Source organism: Apodemus sylvaticus, chromosome 23 (assembly GCF_947179515.1).
Source record: "Apodemus sylvaticus chromosome 23, mApoSyl1.1, whole genome shotgun sequence".
NCBI classification, from domain to species: Eukaryota; Metazoa; Chordata; class Mammalia; order Rodentia; family Muridae; genus Apodemus; species Apodemus sylvaticus.
In genome coordinates, this window is record NC_067494.1 from 40,723,451 (window position 1) to 40,741,519 (window position 18,069).

Here is an 18,069-nt window from a genome sequence, read left to right on the forward strand (position 1 = left end):
ACTGAGCACAGGATCCAGCCAAAACATAGCTCTCTGCCCCCAGTCTCCGCAGGTGTAAGAAGGATCAGAGTTACTTGTCACATAGCATCTTTTTAACACGAGAGAGTAACAGGTGAAGGGTGGGGGCAGCAGTCTGCCCGTTCTGATGGAGTGGCGCCACCAGCACAGCAAGCCAGAGTCTCAGCACATTTAGTATGCCCATCATGGGACGGGGTGGGAAGTGGCTAGCTAGTATCTGAGGCAAACAGTCTCAGGCCGTACATATCTGGAGGAGAAAGCAGCAGTTGTTTTTGTGCAGCCTGGTCAGTCAATTGTAAACACCTACTTGCACAGTCAACATTCACACTCAGAGATGGCAGCTTTGCCAATTTGCTGTGGGTCTGGAGCCCATGTCAACAATTCACATTTACTCAGAACTTCATCTGCTGCTTACACATTCACTCGGGGTCCTGTGCTACATACACACTCAGTCAGGGCCTCCTCAGCCCCACATAAGGAAACTAGACAGCTGACAGAGAGACAAGCAGGGAATCCTGGAACCCGCTTTAGAGGCACCCATGCGCAAAATCAAAGGGAGCAAAGGAGACAGGCCAGTGTGAAAGGCAGAAGATTAAAACTGAGTGGGCTCACTCTCCCTGAAAGACAAGTAAAATGTCTACACAGAGCTGTAATGCTCTGTCAGTCTTGAAAAGAAAAGTAACTTATGTTGGCTTGTGAGAAATACTCTTACTCTGAAACTGTGCTGGCTTCTGTTAGGTCATCTTGACACAGGCTGGAGTCATCAGAGAGGAGGGAATCTCAATTGAGAAAAGGCCTCTATGAGACTGGGCTGTAGGCAAGCCTCTAGGGCATTTTTTAAAAATTAGTGATTGACAGGTAAGGGCCCAGCCCATCGTGGGTGGTGCCATCCCTGGGAAGGAGGTCCTGGGTTCTATAAGAAGGCAGGCTGAGCAAGCCATTGGGTTGTAAGTCAGTGAGCAGCGCCCCTCCATGGCCTCTGCATCAGCTCCTCCAGGTTCCAGCCCTGCTTGAATTCCTGTCAGGTCTTAGTTCAGTGATGGACTACAATGTGGAAGTGTGACCCAAATAAACCCTTTCCTCCCCAAGCTGCCTTGGTCGTGATGTTTTATCACAGCAACAGTCACCCTCACTAAGATAGACATATTATACGTGGAAAGGGCTGAGAGAATCTGTAGTTAGGACACTCCTCTATCAAATCCAAATCCCTCCCTCTAGTATTTCTGACACTATAATGATATATGATTTATATATTTGTTTACTAACAGATTTTCCTACCATATAACAGGGAGGGATTGACAAACACACAGGATACAGCAATATTATAAAGGAGATAGAACGGAAAACTCCACCGGACTGACAGGAGCGGTGAGTGAGCTGCCGTGCCAGGGCGTGGTCACGTACCTGTCTGCACGTCCACATGCTTTCTGCCCTCCACGGGCTCCGGCGTCCGAGGTCTGAGCTGCTCTTGGGCTCGTTTTCTGGCCAGAGCCCTTCTCCTGGCCTGCTGCTGCCGCTGAAGCTCTAGAGGGTCAGGCTGTCCAGGCTGAGAGGGACAGACAAGGCTTAGAAATACCAGACGTCACGTCTCAAGCAGGTAGCTGCTACCGCTGACCAGGCTGTTCCTGGCTAGCAGCAGAGCCGGGTGTCAGCTAATGGCTCCTGATGGTGGCCGATGCACGAGGGTGTGGGGAGGGCCGTTTTGATGGAGTGTGGGCAGGTGATTGATGCAAAGATCACAGCACATGCACACTGGGACACATGGCTACAGAGTCCTAGATAGCACCACCTGTAGCTTTTACCACCTGTTCTCTGGTGCCTAGTAAAATGTGTGTGTGTGTGTGTGTGTGTGTGTGTGTGTGTGTGTGTGCTGTTACAGAAAACTTTAGTGGATAGTAACGAAATTGAAAACCATACGTTTTATTTTTAAAATCTGAATTCAATGGAATAGATTTCCCTTAAATTTTATCAGTTCAGTTCAAAGAGAAAACATCCTGAGTCCATAGCATCTTCAAGTACACAAAATAAGCCGGTCGGAGGGCTGGAAACACTGCTTGTTTTAACTCAGCACAATTATGAAAGGAAGAGGGAAATTGGAGAGTATTCTGAGTGAAAACTTCCAATATCTGAAATTTAAACAAATTTTAAACCTTGTGAGTAACTGTATTTGTGAATTTACAAGTTCATGTCTGTGAATGTGGGCTTGTCATATGTGTGCCATAGCACATGCAAAGACCAGAGGACAACCCTGGGTGTCACCCTGAGCAATGCCACCACCACCTTTGAGAGAGGGTTTCTCACTGGCCTGGAGTCTATTCATTAGGCTAGACTGGCCAGCTGGCCCCGGAGATCCTGTCTGCACCGTTCCAGTTGGGGATACCAAGTGTGCTCCCCTGTGCCCAGCAGGTTTTAGTGGGGTCTGGAGATCAGTCTCAACTCCTCATGCTTACAAGACAGACACCTTCCTGACTGAGCATCTCCCAGCCCCCATGTTTTTATTTTCATTGACATAAAGGAACAGTATATTTCCAGGTTACAGGGTGACATTTCAACACACATACAATGAGTAGTGATCAGATCATAACAATGAGCATTCTGACATCTCTTTGACTTAGGAACACTTAAAGTCTTATTAACTATTTTATTTTTTAAAAAATGTTATACACAAGGAATCCTACAATGCAAAACACCTTGAAAGTGACTTGCTTTTTCCGAAGTCATCTAGTGTCTTAGTCAGGGTTTCTATTCCTGCACAAACATCATGAACAAGAAGCAAGTTGGGGAGGAAAGGGTTTATTCCGCTTATACTTTCACGCTGTGGTTCATCTCCTGGCACTGGCATCTCCAAAACACTGCTGTCTTCTGCTGTAACTAGGCTTCACCAATAGCCTCTCATAGGTTCTCTTCATGGTGCCAAGCCTCAACTCCTTTGCATGACCCCTTCAGTCCTGGGCCATCAATTGCAACTGAGGTTGCACCTTCACCAATGGCCTTCTATGGCCTCTCACAGTGCCGAGCCTCAGCTGCTCTTCACGACCCCTTCATGCCTTCAAAACCAGTACCACCTGAGTGACTCTTACACAGTACCAAGTCCAACCACGGCACAAAGTACAATTGTGGCTATCTCTGGAACACAACCTCTGTGTTCTCAGAAAACACTTCCCAGAAGATTTCACCTCAGTGATGCTAGTCTCTTCTTAATTACTGCTAATTCCTTAGCTCCAGCATCAATAGTCCCAGTAACACAAAGGTTTGCTTTAGCGGTTCTGGTATCTTGTTAATCACAGCTGATTCTTCAGCCTCAGCTAACTAAAACCACAGAATCTTCACAATCAAAGCATGAACCTGATAAGAGTCTTTAATCTTCCCTCTGAAATTTCACAAGCCAGGCCTCCATCTTCTGCACTGTTCTCAACATTATCTGCCAAGCTCCTACACAACACCCCACAGAGGTCTCAAAACTGAATGGACCATCTAGTCCAAAGTTCCAAAGTCCTTCCACAGTCCTCCCCAAAACACGGCCAGGTTGTCACAGGAATACCCCACTACGCTGGTACCAATTTGTCTTAGTCAGGGTTTCTATTCCTGCACAAACATCATGAACAAGAAGCAAGTTGGGGAGGAAAGGGTTTATTGAGCTTACACTTCCATGCTGTGGTTCATCATTAAAGGGAGTCAGGACTGGAACTCAAGCAGGTCAGAAAGCAGATGATGATGCAGAGGCCATGGAGGGATGTTTCTTATTGGCTTGCTCAGCCTGCTCTCTTATAGAACCCAAGACTACCAGCCCAGGGATGGCACCACCCACAAGGGGCCCTCCCCCTTGATCACTAAATGAGAAAATGCCTTACAGCTGGATCTCATGGAGGCACATCCCCAACTGAAGCGCCTTTCTCTGTGATAACTCCAGCCTGTGTCAGTTGACACACAAAACCAGCCAGGACATCTAGGTTATTATCATGTCCCAGTAACCCACCTGCCTTGCCCCTACTTGTTTCAAGATTTTAAAAAATTTTTAATTATGTGCATGTGTATGTGTGAAGGGGCAGGGGTTTATTAGAGGGTATTAGGTTACCACGGAGCTGGAGTTACAAGTAATTATGAGTCACCCAACATTGGTGCTGGGAAACAAACTCAGCTCTTCTAAACTGCTGAGCCATCTTTCCAGTACCCCCACTCCACAACTCTGCTTCACTGAGTACAAGTTGGCTGGATGGATATACAGGATTTTCATCATTTAACTCATGAAAAAAAAAACATTAAGAATATGACACTACAAGGCACCTTCAACCCCATTACAACAGCTCTGTGGCCATTTTAAGGATATTAAAACTAGCGGGCGGGGAGAATCTCTCAGTCATTATTAAGGAAGATAATAAATTGACCACATTCTGTAGGTCAGAATGGCCCATGGCCCACTGTCAACACAAACTGACCCCCTAAGGGTTAATCTTTTGACCTGAGATTGGTCCAAGGGATTGAGAAAGTCATTTTCAAACCCAAATTTGGCCAGTCGGACCAAATACCTCATGTGGTGGTTTGGTGAGACCTCCTAGAAGACCTGCTTTTTTCCCTTAGACCTTTTCTCCCAGACAACAGGCAAAAGTTCTTACCTTGGCTACCAAAAAGCCCAAGGATTCAAAAGAAGAAATACCGGATCATCCATCTCCTTCTGCACCACCCCTCTATCTGGTCATCCAAGGAGGAATGGAGGAGGATGCTATCTTTCCACCCCCACCTAAGTCAACCCCCCAGGTGGGGTAGCAGCCACCAGAGGCAGCTCTGCAACAGGTAGCCCTGTCACAGGCAGGAGGAGGGGAACCTACTGCAGGGACACAAAGCTGATGGGGGCTGCCTCCGGAGCCAGAGTCTGCCATCCTGCCCCTGAGTGAGTGCAGCTGGGCTGGTCGACAACCAAGGGAACCAACCTTATCACTACTGGCCCTTTGCCACCAATGACCTTTATAACTAGAGAACTCAGAATTCTCTCTTTTCAGACAACCCCAGAGAAATAATCAATCTCTTAGAAACAAATCTCTTCACCCACTTGAGATGATTGTCAACAATGTTTGCAGGCTCTCTTCACCACAGAAGAGAGGAAGAGAATCCAGGCAGAGGCCAGGAAGCTGGTTCCAGGCCTCAGAGGGGAAGCCCACCAATAACCAAGCAGCTACTGATGCTGGCTTTCCCCTGACTCTCCCAGACCAGGTGAAGGTAAGAGGAGGCTCCTGGTTTACCATCAGGCTCTGCTGGCAGATTTCAAGGTAGCCACAAGATGGCCCACAAATCTGGCCAAAGTGTATGACATTAGGCAGGAAGAAAACTGAGAGCCCTGCAGCTTTCTTTGAGTGGGCCATGGAAGCATTCTGACAGTACAGCCCTATGGACTTTGAATCACCAGAAGCAAACACAGCAGTAGCTCTAGCTTTTATTAATCAAGTAGCACCAGATACCAAAAGAACGCTTCAGAGGGTTGAGAGGTTAGTACAAAAGAGTCCGAGAGACTTAGTGATAGTGGCAGAGAGGGTTTAGTAGAAGAGAGTCTGCAGAGGAGAAGCAAATGAGAGTACAGAAGCAACAAACTCGTCACCTGGCAAAGATCCTGTTGGCAGTCATGGCCAAACCACATGACTATAGGAGATGCCTCTGAATGAGGAGGTAAGGGGCATCCTAAGGGATGAAAATACTTCCTCTTAACAAAGAACCAGTGTATCTATTGTAAGGAGAAGGGCCACTGGGCCAGGGGATGCCAAGAAGAAGAAGAAAGAAGAAAGAAGGAGGAGGAAGGAGGAAGAGGAGGAGGAGGAGGAGGAGGAGGAGGAGGAAGAAGAAGAAGAAGAAGAAGAAGAAGAAGAAGAAGAAGAAGAAGAAGAAGAAGAAGAAAAGAAGAAGAAGAAAAGAAGAAAAGAAGAAGAAGAAGAAGAAGAAGAAGAAAAGAAGAAGAAGAAGAAGAGGAAGAAGAAGAAGAAGAAGAAGAAGAAGAAGTAGTAGTAGTAGAAGAAGAGGAGGTTGTTCATCCAAATCCTGTTCTCAGAAGATGAGGGGCATTCAGATCCCCCTCCCTGAGCCCCGGATAACTTTACCTAAAAGTGGACGGGAAACCTACCAGTTTCCTTGTTGACAGCAGAACCCAAAATTTTGTCTTGCTGAATCCTGAAGGTAAAGTTTCTTCAAAGAAATCCTGGGTCCAAGGGGCAATAGGAATTCAACAGTACTCACAGACTACCGGAAGAACAGTGGACTTGGGAGAGGGCAGGGTGACCTACTCATTCCTTGTTGTAGCTGAATGCCCCTACCCTCTATTGGGGAGAGATTTGTTGACAAAAATGAGGGCACAACTACATTTCCCCCCAGAAGGAGCTAAATAAACTATTAGATTCCAAAGGGAACCTTATTTATGTCCTGACCACCTCTCTAGCAGAATAATACCAGTTGTTTGAGCCCCTCCACACCTCAGAGGATGAAATTACTACTTGGCTAGACCGCTTCCTCAGTGCTTGGGCAGAGACAGGAGGCTAATCATTGGACCTCAATTTGGATTTAGCTCAAGCCAGGGGCTGAGCCTCTATGGGTCTGACAGTACCCCATGCCCCTGATTGCTAAGGAAGGTATTGCTCACCATATCAATAGGCTATTAAATGTGGGGATCCTGAGACTATGTCAATCGGCCTGGAACACCCCTCCTCCTGCCAGTCAAAGAAGCCTGGAACTAATGATTATAGACCAGAAGACTTGAGAGAGGTAAACAAGTTATGGATGTCTACCCAACAGTTTCTAACCCTTATACCCTCGTGAGTGCTGTTCCTCCTAAGTGCTAATGGATTGACAGCTTTATTGTCTTAGAACTTGCCGGATAACACAGTTGCTGGGTGCAGAATCTCCCGCCCTAACCTTACCAGCACATCTATATCAGCCATCTGATGGAGGCTAAGACCACCGGTTCAACTACCCCAAGATGTTACACCGTTGCTATGTGCTTATCATTCAAAAAGCTTCCTCTTTCCCTGTGTCTCCTCTCTTCCTCCTGGGATCTGGAAGTCCCACTTTTACCCTCTGCCCAGCAATTGGCTCTCATCTTCTTTATTGACGCATTTGTACCACAGTTAGAGCCAAGATTTTAAGCTCTACTAAAAGCAAAGCAAGAAAACAAACAAAAAGACTATCTTTTTATGTACATTTAATAACATGTTCATCATTTTTATGACTGGTATAAAATATATATTATATTGAATATAATAAAAAATTTAAAAAGAATTAACTAATTGGGGGACTGGAGAGATGGCTCAGCAGTTAAGAGAACTGACTGCTCTTCCAGAAGTCCTGAGTTCAATTCCTAGCAACCACATGGTGGCTCACAACCAACTGTAATGGAATCTGATGCCCTCTTCTGGTATGTCTGAAGACAGTGACAGTGTACCTACATAGATGAAATAAATAAATAAGACTTTAAAAAAAAAAAAAGAACCAATTAGGGAATCAGTACCTCCCACTACACACACAGAGGAGCATCAGAAAGCCTTCAATGCCTTAAAGAAGGTCTCAGTTTCTGCACCTGCCTTGGGGTTGCCAGATGTGACAAAACCCTTTCACCTCTTCATGGATAAGAGATCTAGGGTAGTAAAGGGGTATTGACAAGCAGCCTCTTGGGCTCTGGTGCTGACCAGTGACCTACCTCTCAAAGAAATTAGACCCAGTGTCCAGAGGCTGGTCCCCTTGCTTACACATCATAGCTGCAATGGCCCTCTTGGTCAAGGATGCTGACAAACTGTAATTGGGCTAAACCCTAGCCATTACCACACCTCATGCTATTGAAGGGGTACTTAAACAGCCTCCTGATTGACAGCTCACCAATGCCAGAGTGACTCTTTACCAGTCTCCCCTCCTAAACCCTCCTAGGATAATCTTTCAGGCTCCAACTGCCCTGAACCCAGCTACCCTGATGCCTGATCCAGATCTTGAAGGGCCACTGTGTGACTGCTCAGAATCCTGGCCCACATCCAGGGACCAGACCAGATCTTCAAGATACCCCTTGATGGATGCATAGACAACATGGTTCACCAATAGCTTCATTCAGGATGGACAGAGGTATGCTGGGGCAGTGGTAGTCTCAAACACTGGGATCAATGGGTAGAGCTACTCCTGGCTACAATATCAGCACAGAAAGCTGAATTAATAGCTCTAACCAAGGCGAGAGTTGGGGAAAGATAAGTGACTTAACATTTACATGGATAGCTGGTATGCCTTCGCCACAGCTCATATCCATGGGACTATTTATAGGAGAGGCCTTCTGATGGCAGAAAGACTATTAAGAATAAAGAGTGAATCTTTCCCTACAGGGTTCTATGGGGGCCTAAAGAGCTGGTCATCATTCACTATGCAGGGCATCAGAAGGAAAGAGACTCCATCTCAGAGGACAACAAGGCAGATGAAACAGCCTGGCGGAGTGGCTGTAGAAACTGGGCCCCTCATGGCCTTGATGCCCTAGACCCGGGAGACCTCACACTCCCTAACCAGCCTGTTCCACATCAGAATTAGAGATGCTGATTCGAAAAAAGCTGAAATTATTAAGAATGGTAAGGCCTGTCAATTGACAAATATGGGTGCTAATAGGAAGAGCCCCAGTACTTGATACCAGGGCACCAATCCAGGAGTCTATTAGGAAATGAACTTTATGGAGGTAAAACCAGGAAAATTCGGGTACTAATATTTGCTGGTGTCCGTATATACCTTTTGAGGATGGACTGAAGCTTTCCCAACTAAGCACGAGACTGTTCAGACTGTAGCAAAGAAACTAATAGAGGACATTCTTCCAAGGGATGGCTTTCCTAGGCTTATGAGGTCAGATAATGGACATTTGTGTCCCAGGTAAGTCAGGGATTAGCTAATATTTTGAGGATTAGAAACTTCACTGCTTACAGACCCCAGAATTCAGGACAGGAAGAAAGGATGAGTAGAATGGATGAATAGAAACCTAAGAGACATTTATTTATTTATTTATTTATTTATTTATTTATTTATTTATTTAAATGAGTATACTGTCGCTGTCTTCAGACATGCCAGAAGAGGGTATCAGATCCCATTACAGATGGTTGTGAGCTATCAGGTGGTTGCTAGGAAGTGAACTCAGGATCTCTGGAAGAGCAGTTGGTGCTCTTAATCATGGATCCATCTCTCCAGCCTCTAAAAGAGACTTTAACTAAACTGACCTTGGAGACTGATGGTGACTAGGTGACTCTTCTCCCTTTTGCCCTTTATAGAGTACGAAACTCCCCATACCAGATGGGACTCATCCCTTTGGAATTATGTTTGGTTCACCTCCCTTCATTATCCCCAACCTACAGGCAGAGGTTACTGCAGAAGCAGATGACTGACAAATGGACACACAAACATATTTGGCCTAAACTTTGTGCTATGAAACAGGTCCACTTCCAGAGACCCACTGATTCCAGCCTGGAGATTAGGTCCTACTCAAAAGACCAACAGTGGTCACTGGAGCTCCCTAGAAAAGTCCCTATGTCATCCTTCTGACAATTCCTACTGCCCTGAAGGTTGATGGGATTGCAGCGTGGATTCCTCATACTCAGGCTCGAAATGCAGATCCATTTGCAGTTGAGGATGAAACAGACCAGTGGGGAAATGGAAGGCGACCAGACACCCCTCCAACCCTCTCAAGACAGGTTACAGCGATCCTGGTGATGAGCCTCTCGCTGCAATTACTGCAGAACCCAATCCATGCACTGTAAACAAATTAGTCCAGTTCATGTAACTAACGGTGATGAAGTCAACTCCAGTCCCTCCATAACAAAGCCTGTGAGCTTCAGGAAGGCCCATGATTGGGCCTTCTAGTTACCAGAGAAAGGGGGAAATGAGAGACCAAATATTTTTGGTTCAGACTTCATCTTAGAAAACCTGACCTATGTTTAAACTCAAGTAAACTAACATGGTGGTACCTAGCATCAGTTTCCAAGTTATCCTCCAACAAAACCTGAGCTTAGCTCCAGTTTTTAGGCTACCCCCAACGAGACCTGCACCTCTGGGTTATTCTTGTCCAATAAATCCAGCATTTAGCACCAGTTTCAAGATTAATTCCCAACAAATCTGCACCTCCAGGTTATAAGCTCACCCCCAGCCTAACTCCCACCAATTAGGAGGAAAGCAGAAGTTAAGTTGATGGTTTGGCTCCCAGCACAAACCAATTTGCTAAAGACCACAGCAGCCCCCCAACTAGATGCTTGCCAGGCTACAAACGCTCACCCTTGCTTGCCACTTTCTATAAAACCTTGTCTCGATGAATGGATTTTTCTCTGAGAAAAAGCCCTGAACATTCATTAAGCCCAAGCTAGCTCGAATAAAGACCCTGGTGTGATTGCATCAGATTGGCTCCTGACTGGTCTTTTTGAGTTCGTGAACACTTCCTTGGTACTACAAGATCTGATGTTTTTCTGATGTGTCTGTCTTTGTGGGTGAGTTGTTTTCCTCTTATAGCTTTTAATAGTATTTCTCTGTATTGTATTTTTGGTATCTAGAGTAAAACTGTCCAGTCTCATTGTGTATTTTATTTGTAATTAAACTGTGCCACTCTCTCAGGTGGCTTAGAACCATGCTCCAGCTCCAGACCTGATGCTTCTGGCCTTCAATGGCACTCACACTCAAGTACATATACAACATTTAAAAAATAGATTTTTATATAAGAACTAAGTTTTACATATTATATTTTTCCTTCCTTTTACTTTTGACATAGTTATAATCAAAGGAATTTTTCTTACACACAGATTGTAGTTGGATCATGTTTATAATCTCTGCCAACTCCTAACTGGTTTATTTAGACCATCTATGTTTAACAAAATCATCGATAAGACTGTATCAGATAATAGGGTTAGACGGCCATTTTTGTTTCCCATTTTAAACTTCTCTACATCCTTTTCCTTGCACTTCTATGGGTGTGGCAAGTGCTTATAATTTCATGTAGAATAGGCATCTTTTTGCTTTTCATATCTGGAACCAAGCCCAGGGCCTCATGCCATTAGCCCAGTACTCTTATTCCTGAGCTGCACTCCACTCTGGCATCCACTGTCAGTATGTCTAAGGTTGGGGCTCAGGTACTTAGAGCTGTTTTCACTACTATTTTACATCTGAATGGCTCCATCTAGTGATCACTGGTTTTAAAAAGGCACAGCTCCACTTAGCCGGCCAGGCACCCTGCCCTCCTGCTCCTTCCTTTACATGGGAGATTCAAATGTTTGCTCTGAATATCCTGTCACTGCAAGGCCTCCTGAAACAAAAGCCTTGAGCTCAGGTAAATTGCTTGACACTGACCAATTAAAGTCCTGGGAAACCTGTTAGCATAACACCAGCGATTTTTTCAGTTTCTCTCCAGCTCCTTTTCGATTCCAAGAGTTAGATTCTGAGGTGGCTTGGCATGCCTTGATTTCTCCTTGGGGTTTACTTACAGTGTCTTGAATCTTTTCAATCTTAAGTCGGTTGCTAAGTGTATGGAATTTTCAATCTTTATTTATTCAAATATTTTCTGTTTCACATAGTTTATTTTTTTCTGAGTCCACCAGTTTCTTCTAGCATTGCCTCTGATGCACTACTGACTGTGTAATGAGTTTCTTATTCTGGTTATTTCAGTTGTAAGTTCTATAGTTTCTATTTGGTTCATTTTTATATTCTCTATTTCTCTGGTAAGTTGCTTATTCATTGGCATAAATTGTTCATAATTTTTCACTTCTGTTTAAGATATTTATGACTGCTTAAAAAGTCTTACAGTCCCCACATCCAAGGCGTCACATACAGGTGTCTTGATTGCTTATCTCATAAGAGACTCTTGGTTTTTATGAATAACTCTTTATTGCTAGAGATTTGGCGCTTTATGTGGTGTGACTTCACACTCTACTCAATCTTTTCAGTAGGAGGCCGTTCTGATTGCAGTAGGTGTGTGTGTGAGTGGGGCTCCCAGCCTCACTCCTCATTCCCCAGGAGGCTCTCCAACCTCCTTAGTGGTACTGGGTGGTGGTACTGGGTGGTGGTACTGGGTGGTGGTGGTACTGGGTGGTGGTACTGGGTGGTGGTGGTACTGGGTGGTGGTACTGGGTGGTGGTGCAGTTGTGCTGATGCTGGTATCTGGCTGTGGCAGGGGAAGGAGGACAGCAGCACTGACTGCTACTATGCTGCTTCTCTTTGACAGAATAAAAACCTAGCTCCTTGCTGGTTTTGGGCATCAACATGTGTCATCTCCTATTGCTTACCTCACTGGCTGAGTGAGGTGGACACCCCGCTTCCTGCTCTCCTTTTGTGGACAGTGCCTCAGCAGGAGCAGCAGGAGATGGGGCTGCACTCTTTTGTTGTGTATGTGCAGTTTGCACTGTCTTGCTGTTTGTGCGGTGGGAGCGCTGCCTACGTCACCAGCCTCACTGGCACAGTGGGGAGGGTCAGGACAGTTCCTCTTTTAGTGTCTGGCTGAAGTATGGGTCTGTAGGCCTGCCCTTCTCTCCTTGGGGTTGTGCCTGTGGGTGGTATGGGCTCTTCAGCATCCTGAGCATGGTGTAGGGGAGGCAGAAAGGAAACACGTAAACACACGTGTATGCTGCTTTTCAACTGAGTCTCAAAAAGTCTCTGGCCAGCCTGCAGCCTTCCATCCTTAAGTCTTTCGGGGTTTCTGAGAATGTGTTTTAAGGCATTTTTAGCCCTAAGAAGGAGGAACAGGAAGTTTTAGGGCAGATTTTCCTAGTAAGATGCTGATTATTTGAATAAAGATATTTTTACATCTGTTCTGGGTATATTGTGCTCACTATACTTCTAAAGTGACACAGTATGTCTAGATTCCATATGTGGGCTCTTCCTGAACGGGCTGTACCAAAACTGTTTAGAGAGGCTTGTTTTTAAAAAAATACAGTTAGGGCTGGGGAGATGGCTTGGTGGTTAAGAGCACTGACTGCTCTTCCAGAGGTCCTGAGTTCAATTCCCAGCAACCACATGGTCACATGGTGGCTTATAATCACCTGTAACGGGATCTGATGCCCTCTTCTGGAGTGTCTGAAGACAGCTACAGTGTACTTATATACATTAAATAAATAATAATTTTTAAAATGCACAGTCCTAGCCCAGTGGTGATGGTGCACACCTTAAATCCTGTACTTAGGAGGCAGAGGCAGGCAGATTTCTGAGTTCCAGACAAGCCTGGTCTACAGAGTGAGTTCCAGGACAGTCAGGGCTATACAGAGAAACTCTGTGTCAGAAAACCAAATTAAAAAAAAAAGTACAACCCCTCTAACCCTCAAGAGCCTCAATACCTCAAAAAACAATAATGCAGTCCTGTGTTGTGTTTTTGAATGGGTAGACTTTTAGATTACATAAAATCAGTAGTAGAGGATAAGACAGTCTAAACAAAACTAAATGTGCCAGATGCCTGTCAGGGTGGCTTCATGATAGTGGTGTCTGTGAATTGTTTAAATTAATCTGCAAAAATTTGGTACAAAAATCCAAAGTCAAAGTTTAGAATCTTTTAGAGGGTCTGCTAGAATCTGTTGAATAAAAAAGAGGGGGGTTATTTTAGTAATTACTCATAATTGTGGAAAATATGTATAATGTAAAAGTTACTACTTTTCTTTCTTCATGTTGGGAAATATAGTGGTCAGTGAAAGGATTTACCCTTAGACCAGACTACAGAAAACAGGGTTATTTAGTACACTGCAAAGACAGCAGCAGTGGGCATGGCAGAATCAGTGAACTGGTGCCACATTTACTGTCCTTGTGTATACAACTCCTCTGCAGAACAACCCCACACCACTGTGACCGGCACCACTCACCTTAGAGTGTTCACGCCTCTGTAACTGAAGCTCTGGGCCCATCAAACAGTAACTCCTGCAAGTACCGCTGGATCCACAAACACATGCTCATACACATGCATACATGCCTATGCAATGCATACATGTACACACATACATAATACTCAACATATACATGTGCACATACATACATGTTCACATAATATAGACATACTTGGGGGGCAGTGTTGGGCACTGAACCAAAGGCCTCGCACATGTTAGGGAACTGCTCTATCATGGTCCACACTTCCAGCTTTTATGTCTTTAAAAAAGTCACTCTCAAGTAATTTATTTTTATTTCATTTTATAAACGTTTAGGTGACAGATTAAAATCTGACACAAACGTACAACTGATCTTCACCACAGATAAAATGAAAGCTGTGTTAGACCACTGTCCTGGTTAGTTTTCATTGCCAACTTGACACAAATCCAGAGTCACCTGGGAAGAGAAAAGCTCAACTGAGGAATTAACTACTCAGACTGGATTTGCTGTGGCCATGTCTGCATGAGGCTGTTTTGACTAATGACTGATGTGAAGGGCTCAGCCCACTGTGGGAGGCACCATCCCAGGTTGTGTCAGAAAGGAGGCTGAGCAAGCCAGGTGGAGACCCTTCTCTATGGTTTCTGCTCTAATTTCTGCTTCAGGTCCTGCCCTGACTTCTCTCAATGAAGGGTTGTGACCTGGAAGTGTAAGCTAAAGAACCCTTCACCCTTTCTGGCTGCGTTTGTCACAGTGTGTTACAACAGGTGAAGCTGGGCCAGCCCCTCCGTGTGCTTACCACCTGTCCTGTGGGCAGCGCGTAGGTGTTGCCTCGGATCACCCTTCTGTCATACATGATGTTCCCATAACTCAGAGGCTCTTCAACACTGTAAGACAGAAAAGTCTAAATGTACATATATACCCACCAAGTGAACCTGTTTCAAAAGAAATTAGATGAAAAATATCTTACAGGATCTGGAGAGACGGCTTAATGCTCGAGAGCGCTTGCTCTTTCAGAGGCACCAGGTGGGTCCCAGTGTAACTCCAGTTTCACGGAACCTTGTATCTGGCACCGTACACACACACATGCAGACGAACACCCACACACATAAAGTAAACTACAAACATCTAAAACTGTACAAGGGAAATAGTAGTACAGTCCATAAACTACAGAGACAGAGCTATGGTTTCTGTAATCTGTTTCTCTGTGTAGCCTTTGTTGTCCTGGAACTTACTCTTTAGACCTGGCTCAGAGATCCACCTGTCTCTGCCTCCCGGGTGCTGGGATTAAAGGCATACACCACTACTACTCAGCTGAAAACTTAATTTATTACTTACAATAATTTCATGTTGGGAACTATTACTCCTATTGAAATGATCTGCCTTGGCTCCCCTTGCTAGTGAGACACGGGTGTGTTTAGGCTTTAAATACTTAAGACTATTGAACAGTTGTGAAAAGGGCTCAATAAATTGGAGTTTGTTCTAGAAGACTAAGAAAGCTCCATTCAGGGACTGAAATGTACATTTAATAAAAGAGTCAAGAAACTCAGCTCAGCTCTGGAGTTCTTCAGTGCTCTTCTGTGTACAGCTGTGAGGCCACCCTCACCTACACCCAGGACACACTGTCACAAGTGGGGCTGAGCTGCTGATGCACACGGAAGCGTCTCTCGAACATGAGCACACGGCATGCTTTTCTGTCCATGCTACTTGGTCTCGGCTGGACGCGCCTGTGAGCGCGCTCTTTCTTAGCCCCACGTGCTACGTCCAGAGGCTTACTAGCTATACCACTATCTACACTTCCTAAAGGCTCAGCTTTCTCTTGCCCATAGAGCAGTGCTTCTCCACCTTCCTGATGATGCAACCCTTTAACACAGCTCCTCGTGCTGTAGTGACCCCCAACCATAAAATTGTTTCCTTGCTACTTCATAACTGTAATTTTGCTACTGTTATGAATGTAAATATCTCATACGTGCCCTCTCTACCCACCCCACGGTGGGAGTTGCGACCCACAGGTTAGATGATCTCACCCATGTGCAAAGCTTCAGTTATAATCGACACACCAATTCTATTTTATGTCTAGTTAAGTACTCTCAACTCCAGGAATATCCAGCTGCCCAAAGACATCTTACTTGGATGTCTAGAAGACAAACTGGACTATCCTTCTCCCATTCCAACTTATTCCTTCAGATGATTTCTACTTCATTAAATGCTGCCAATAACCACAGCTGTCACTTTCTTGAGAACTCTGGGAGTCGTCTATGACTGCTTCTCTTCCCCATCCCTACAGCTGGCAACAGTTACCGACTGCACACTGTGTTCTCCTCACAGCCCCCAGGATTCACTGCCATCACTACCTATTACCTGGACTGCCAAAAACCCTCTTAACTGACCGGGACAACATTTCTTCCTCAATGTGCTCTATATCCACTGAAGCCAGTGACATTTTGGAACAGAGACTGTCCAAGTAGTACTGACTTGGTTAGTGCCTCCTACTATTAAAATAATAAGAGAAAATACCAGTTGACACTATCAAAACAGTAAAACCATGATACCAAGTGTTGATAAGGATATAATTTGTTTAAATATTCTTGGAAGACAGGTTTATTGTATTTGCTCACGGTGTGTGAGTGTGTGTATGTGTATGTGTGTGTGTGTGTGTGTGTATGGCTTAATGATCACATTCCTAAGAACCTGCCTCAGAAGTACATAGAAGGCCCAGTACATAGAGCTGGTCTGCCAAACCTCATTCTTTGTAGCAACAGCTAGCTGCAAAGTGAGTATCTACCAACAGTGCAAAGTCTGAACGATGACGGTTACACCCGTACTCCGCATTACCATGATACTATGGAAAACAACTGAGTGATCCAATTACTAAGAAGGCAGAAGAGTATCAGACTTGTGTATGTTACTGTTGCTGTGAGATAAACTGTGATGGTTCACCTTGACTTGATTAACTGGATTGAAAGATACCTAGGAGATTAGTGAAGCTCTTAGATGCTTCTAGATGTCTGTGATGTTCCAGAGATGATTAGGTCAGGAGCTCTCTGACTCAATCAGTAATTTAGAAAAAGAAAATAGTAGAAACATAGATTTAAAGCTTATTTAATGTGGGGACAAAGCTAACTGCAGAATAGTATATACTACTTTAATTTTATTTTGGGAAGAAATGCATATATATACACACACACACACACATATATATGTGAGTATATATATATATATATATATATATATATATATATATATATATATATATATATATATATAAAACCATTTATATAGATATAAAAAAGAACAGTGCTAAACAGTGACAATGCAAAAGTGAGCAGGAGATGATTAAGTGTCTTTATCCATCTACCGTTAGTTCCTCTTGTTTCTATAAGGGTACTTTACCTTTATAAGCTGAAAACCAACAGTGGGGATAATCTAGCCCCCACCCCACCCCAGCCATCACCTTTTCTCCTCCTTTGCCCTCTCTGTTTCCAGCACCACTAGCATGGAAGGGAAAGCTGACTGTAGCCTCCCTCACTGGCTTCACACAGTTTGCCCCTGCCACTTTCCCATGCCTATGTGGGCCCCTTTCTTCCTGCTCTCCCTGTTTTCTAGCCACATTGGTCTTTCAGAGTCTCCAAACAGACTTGACTTCTTTCTGCATCCATCCATCCATCTATCTATCTGTCTGTCTGTCTGTCTGTCTGTCCTTCCGTCCATCCGTCCGTCAATCCATCCATCCATCCATCCGTCTGTCCGTCCGTCCATCTGTCTGTCCGTCCGTCCTTCCGTCCGTCCGTCAATCCATCCATTCATCCATCTATCTATCTATCTATCTATCTATCTATCTATTGTCTGTATCTGTCTATCTATCTATTGTCTGTATCTATCTATCTATCTATCTGTCTATCTATTGTCTATCTATCTATCTATCTATCTACCTATTGTATCTATCTATCTATCTATCTATCTATCGTCTATCTATCTACCTATTGTCTGTCTATCTGTCTGTCTATCTATCTATCTATCTATCTATCTATCTATCTATTGTTCTTTTACTCTTTCTCTTTTATGGGAGTTTTGAACATGTGATTTCTTCTTCTAATCTCCAAATTCTTTTGGCTATTTCCTCAGATCCTTCTACACGCTCCTGACTCCCCCATGGGGATGGTGGGCTTCTATGCCCTCCCTGCATGCCTTGCTTCTCTCTTGGTATATCAGAGACATGTTTAGTGCCTGGTTTTCACAGTATTT

At 44.5% G+C, this 18,069-nt stretch overlaps 1 protein-coding gene across 2 annotated transcripts in view; it reads right to left on the reverse strand.

Annotated features, from left to right (window-relative positions):
- Positions 1-18,069, reverse strand: part of Rsph3 (radial spoke head 3) — a 52,053-nt gene that overhangs the window by 29,636 nt on the left and 4,348 nt on the right. For both annotated transcript variants that reach the window (XM_052169697.1, XM_052169696.1), the window contains exons 2-3: positions 14,624-14,711; positions 1,423-1,564 (exon numbers count right to left, since the gene is read on the reverse strand). In XM_052169697.1, coding sequence (XP_052025657.1) covers positions 1,423-1,564; positions 14,624-14,711 — 230 coding nt within the window. The remainder of the gene's footprint in view (positions 1-1,422; positions 1,565-14,623; positions 14,712-18,069) is intronic.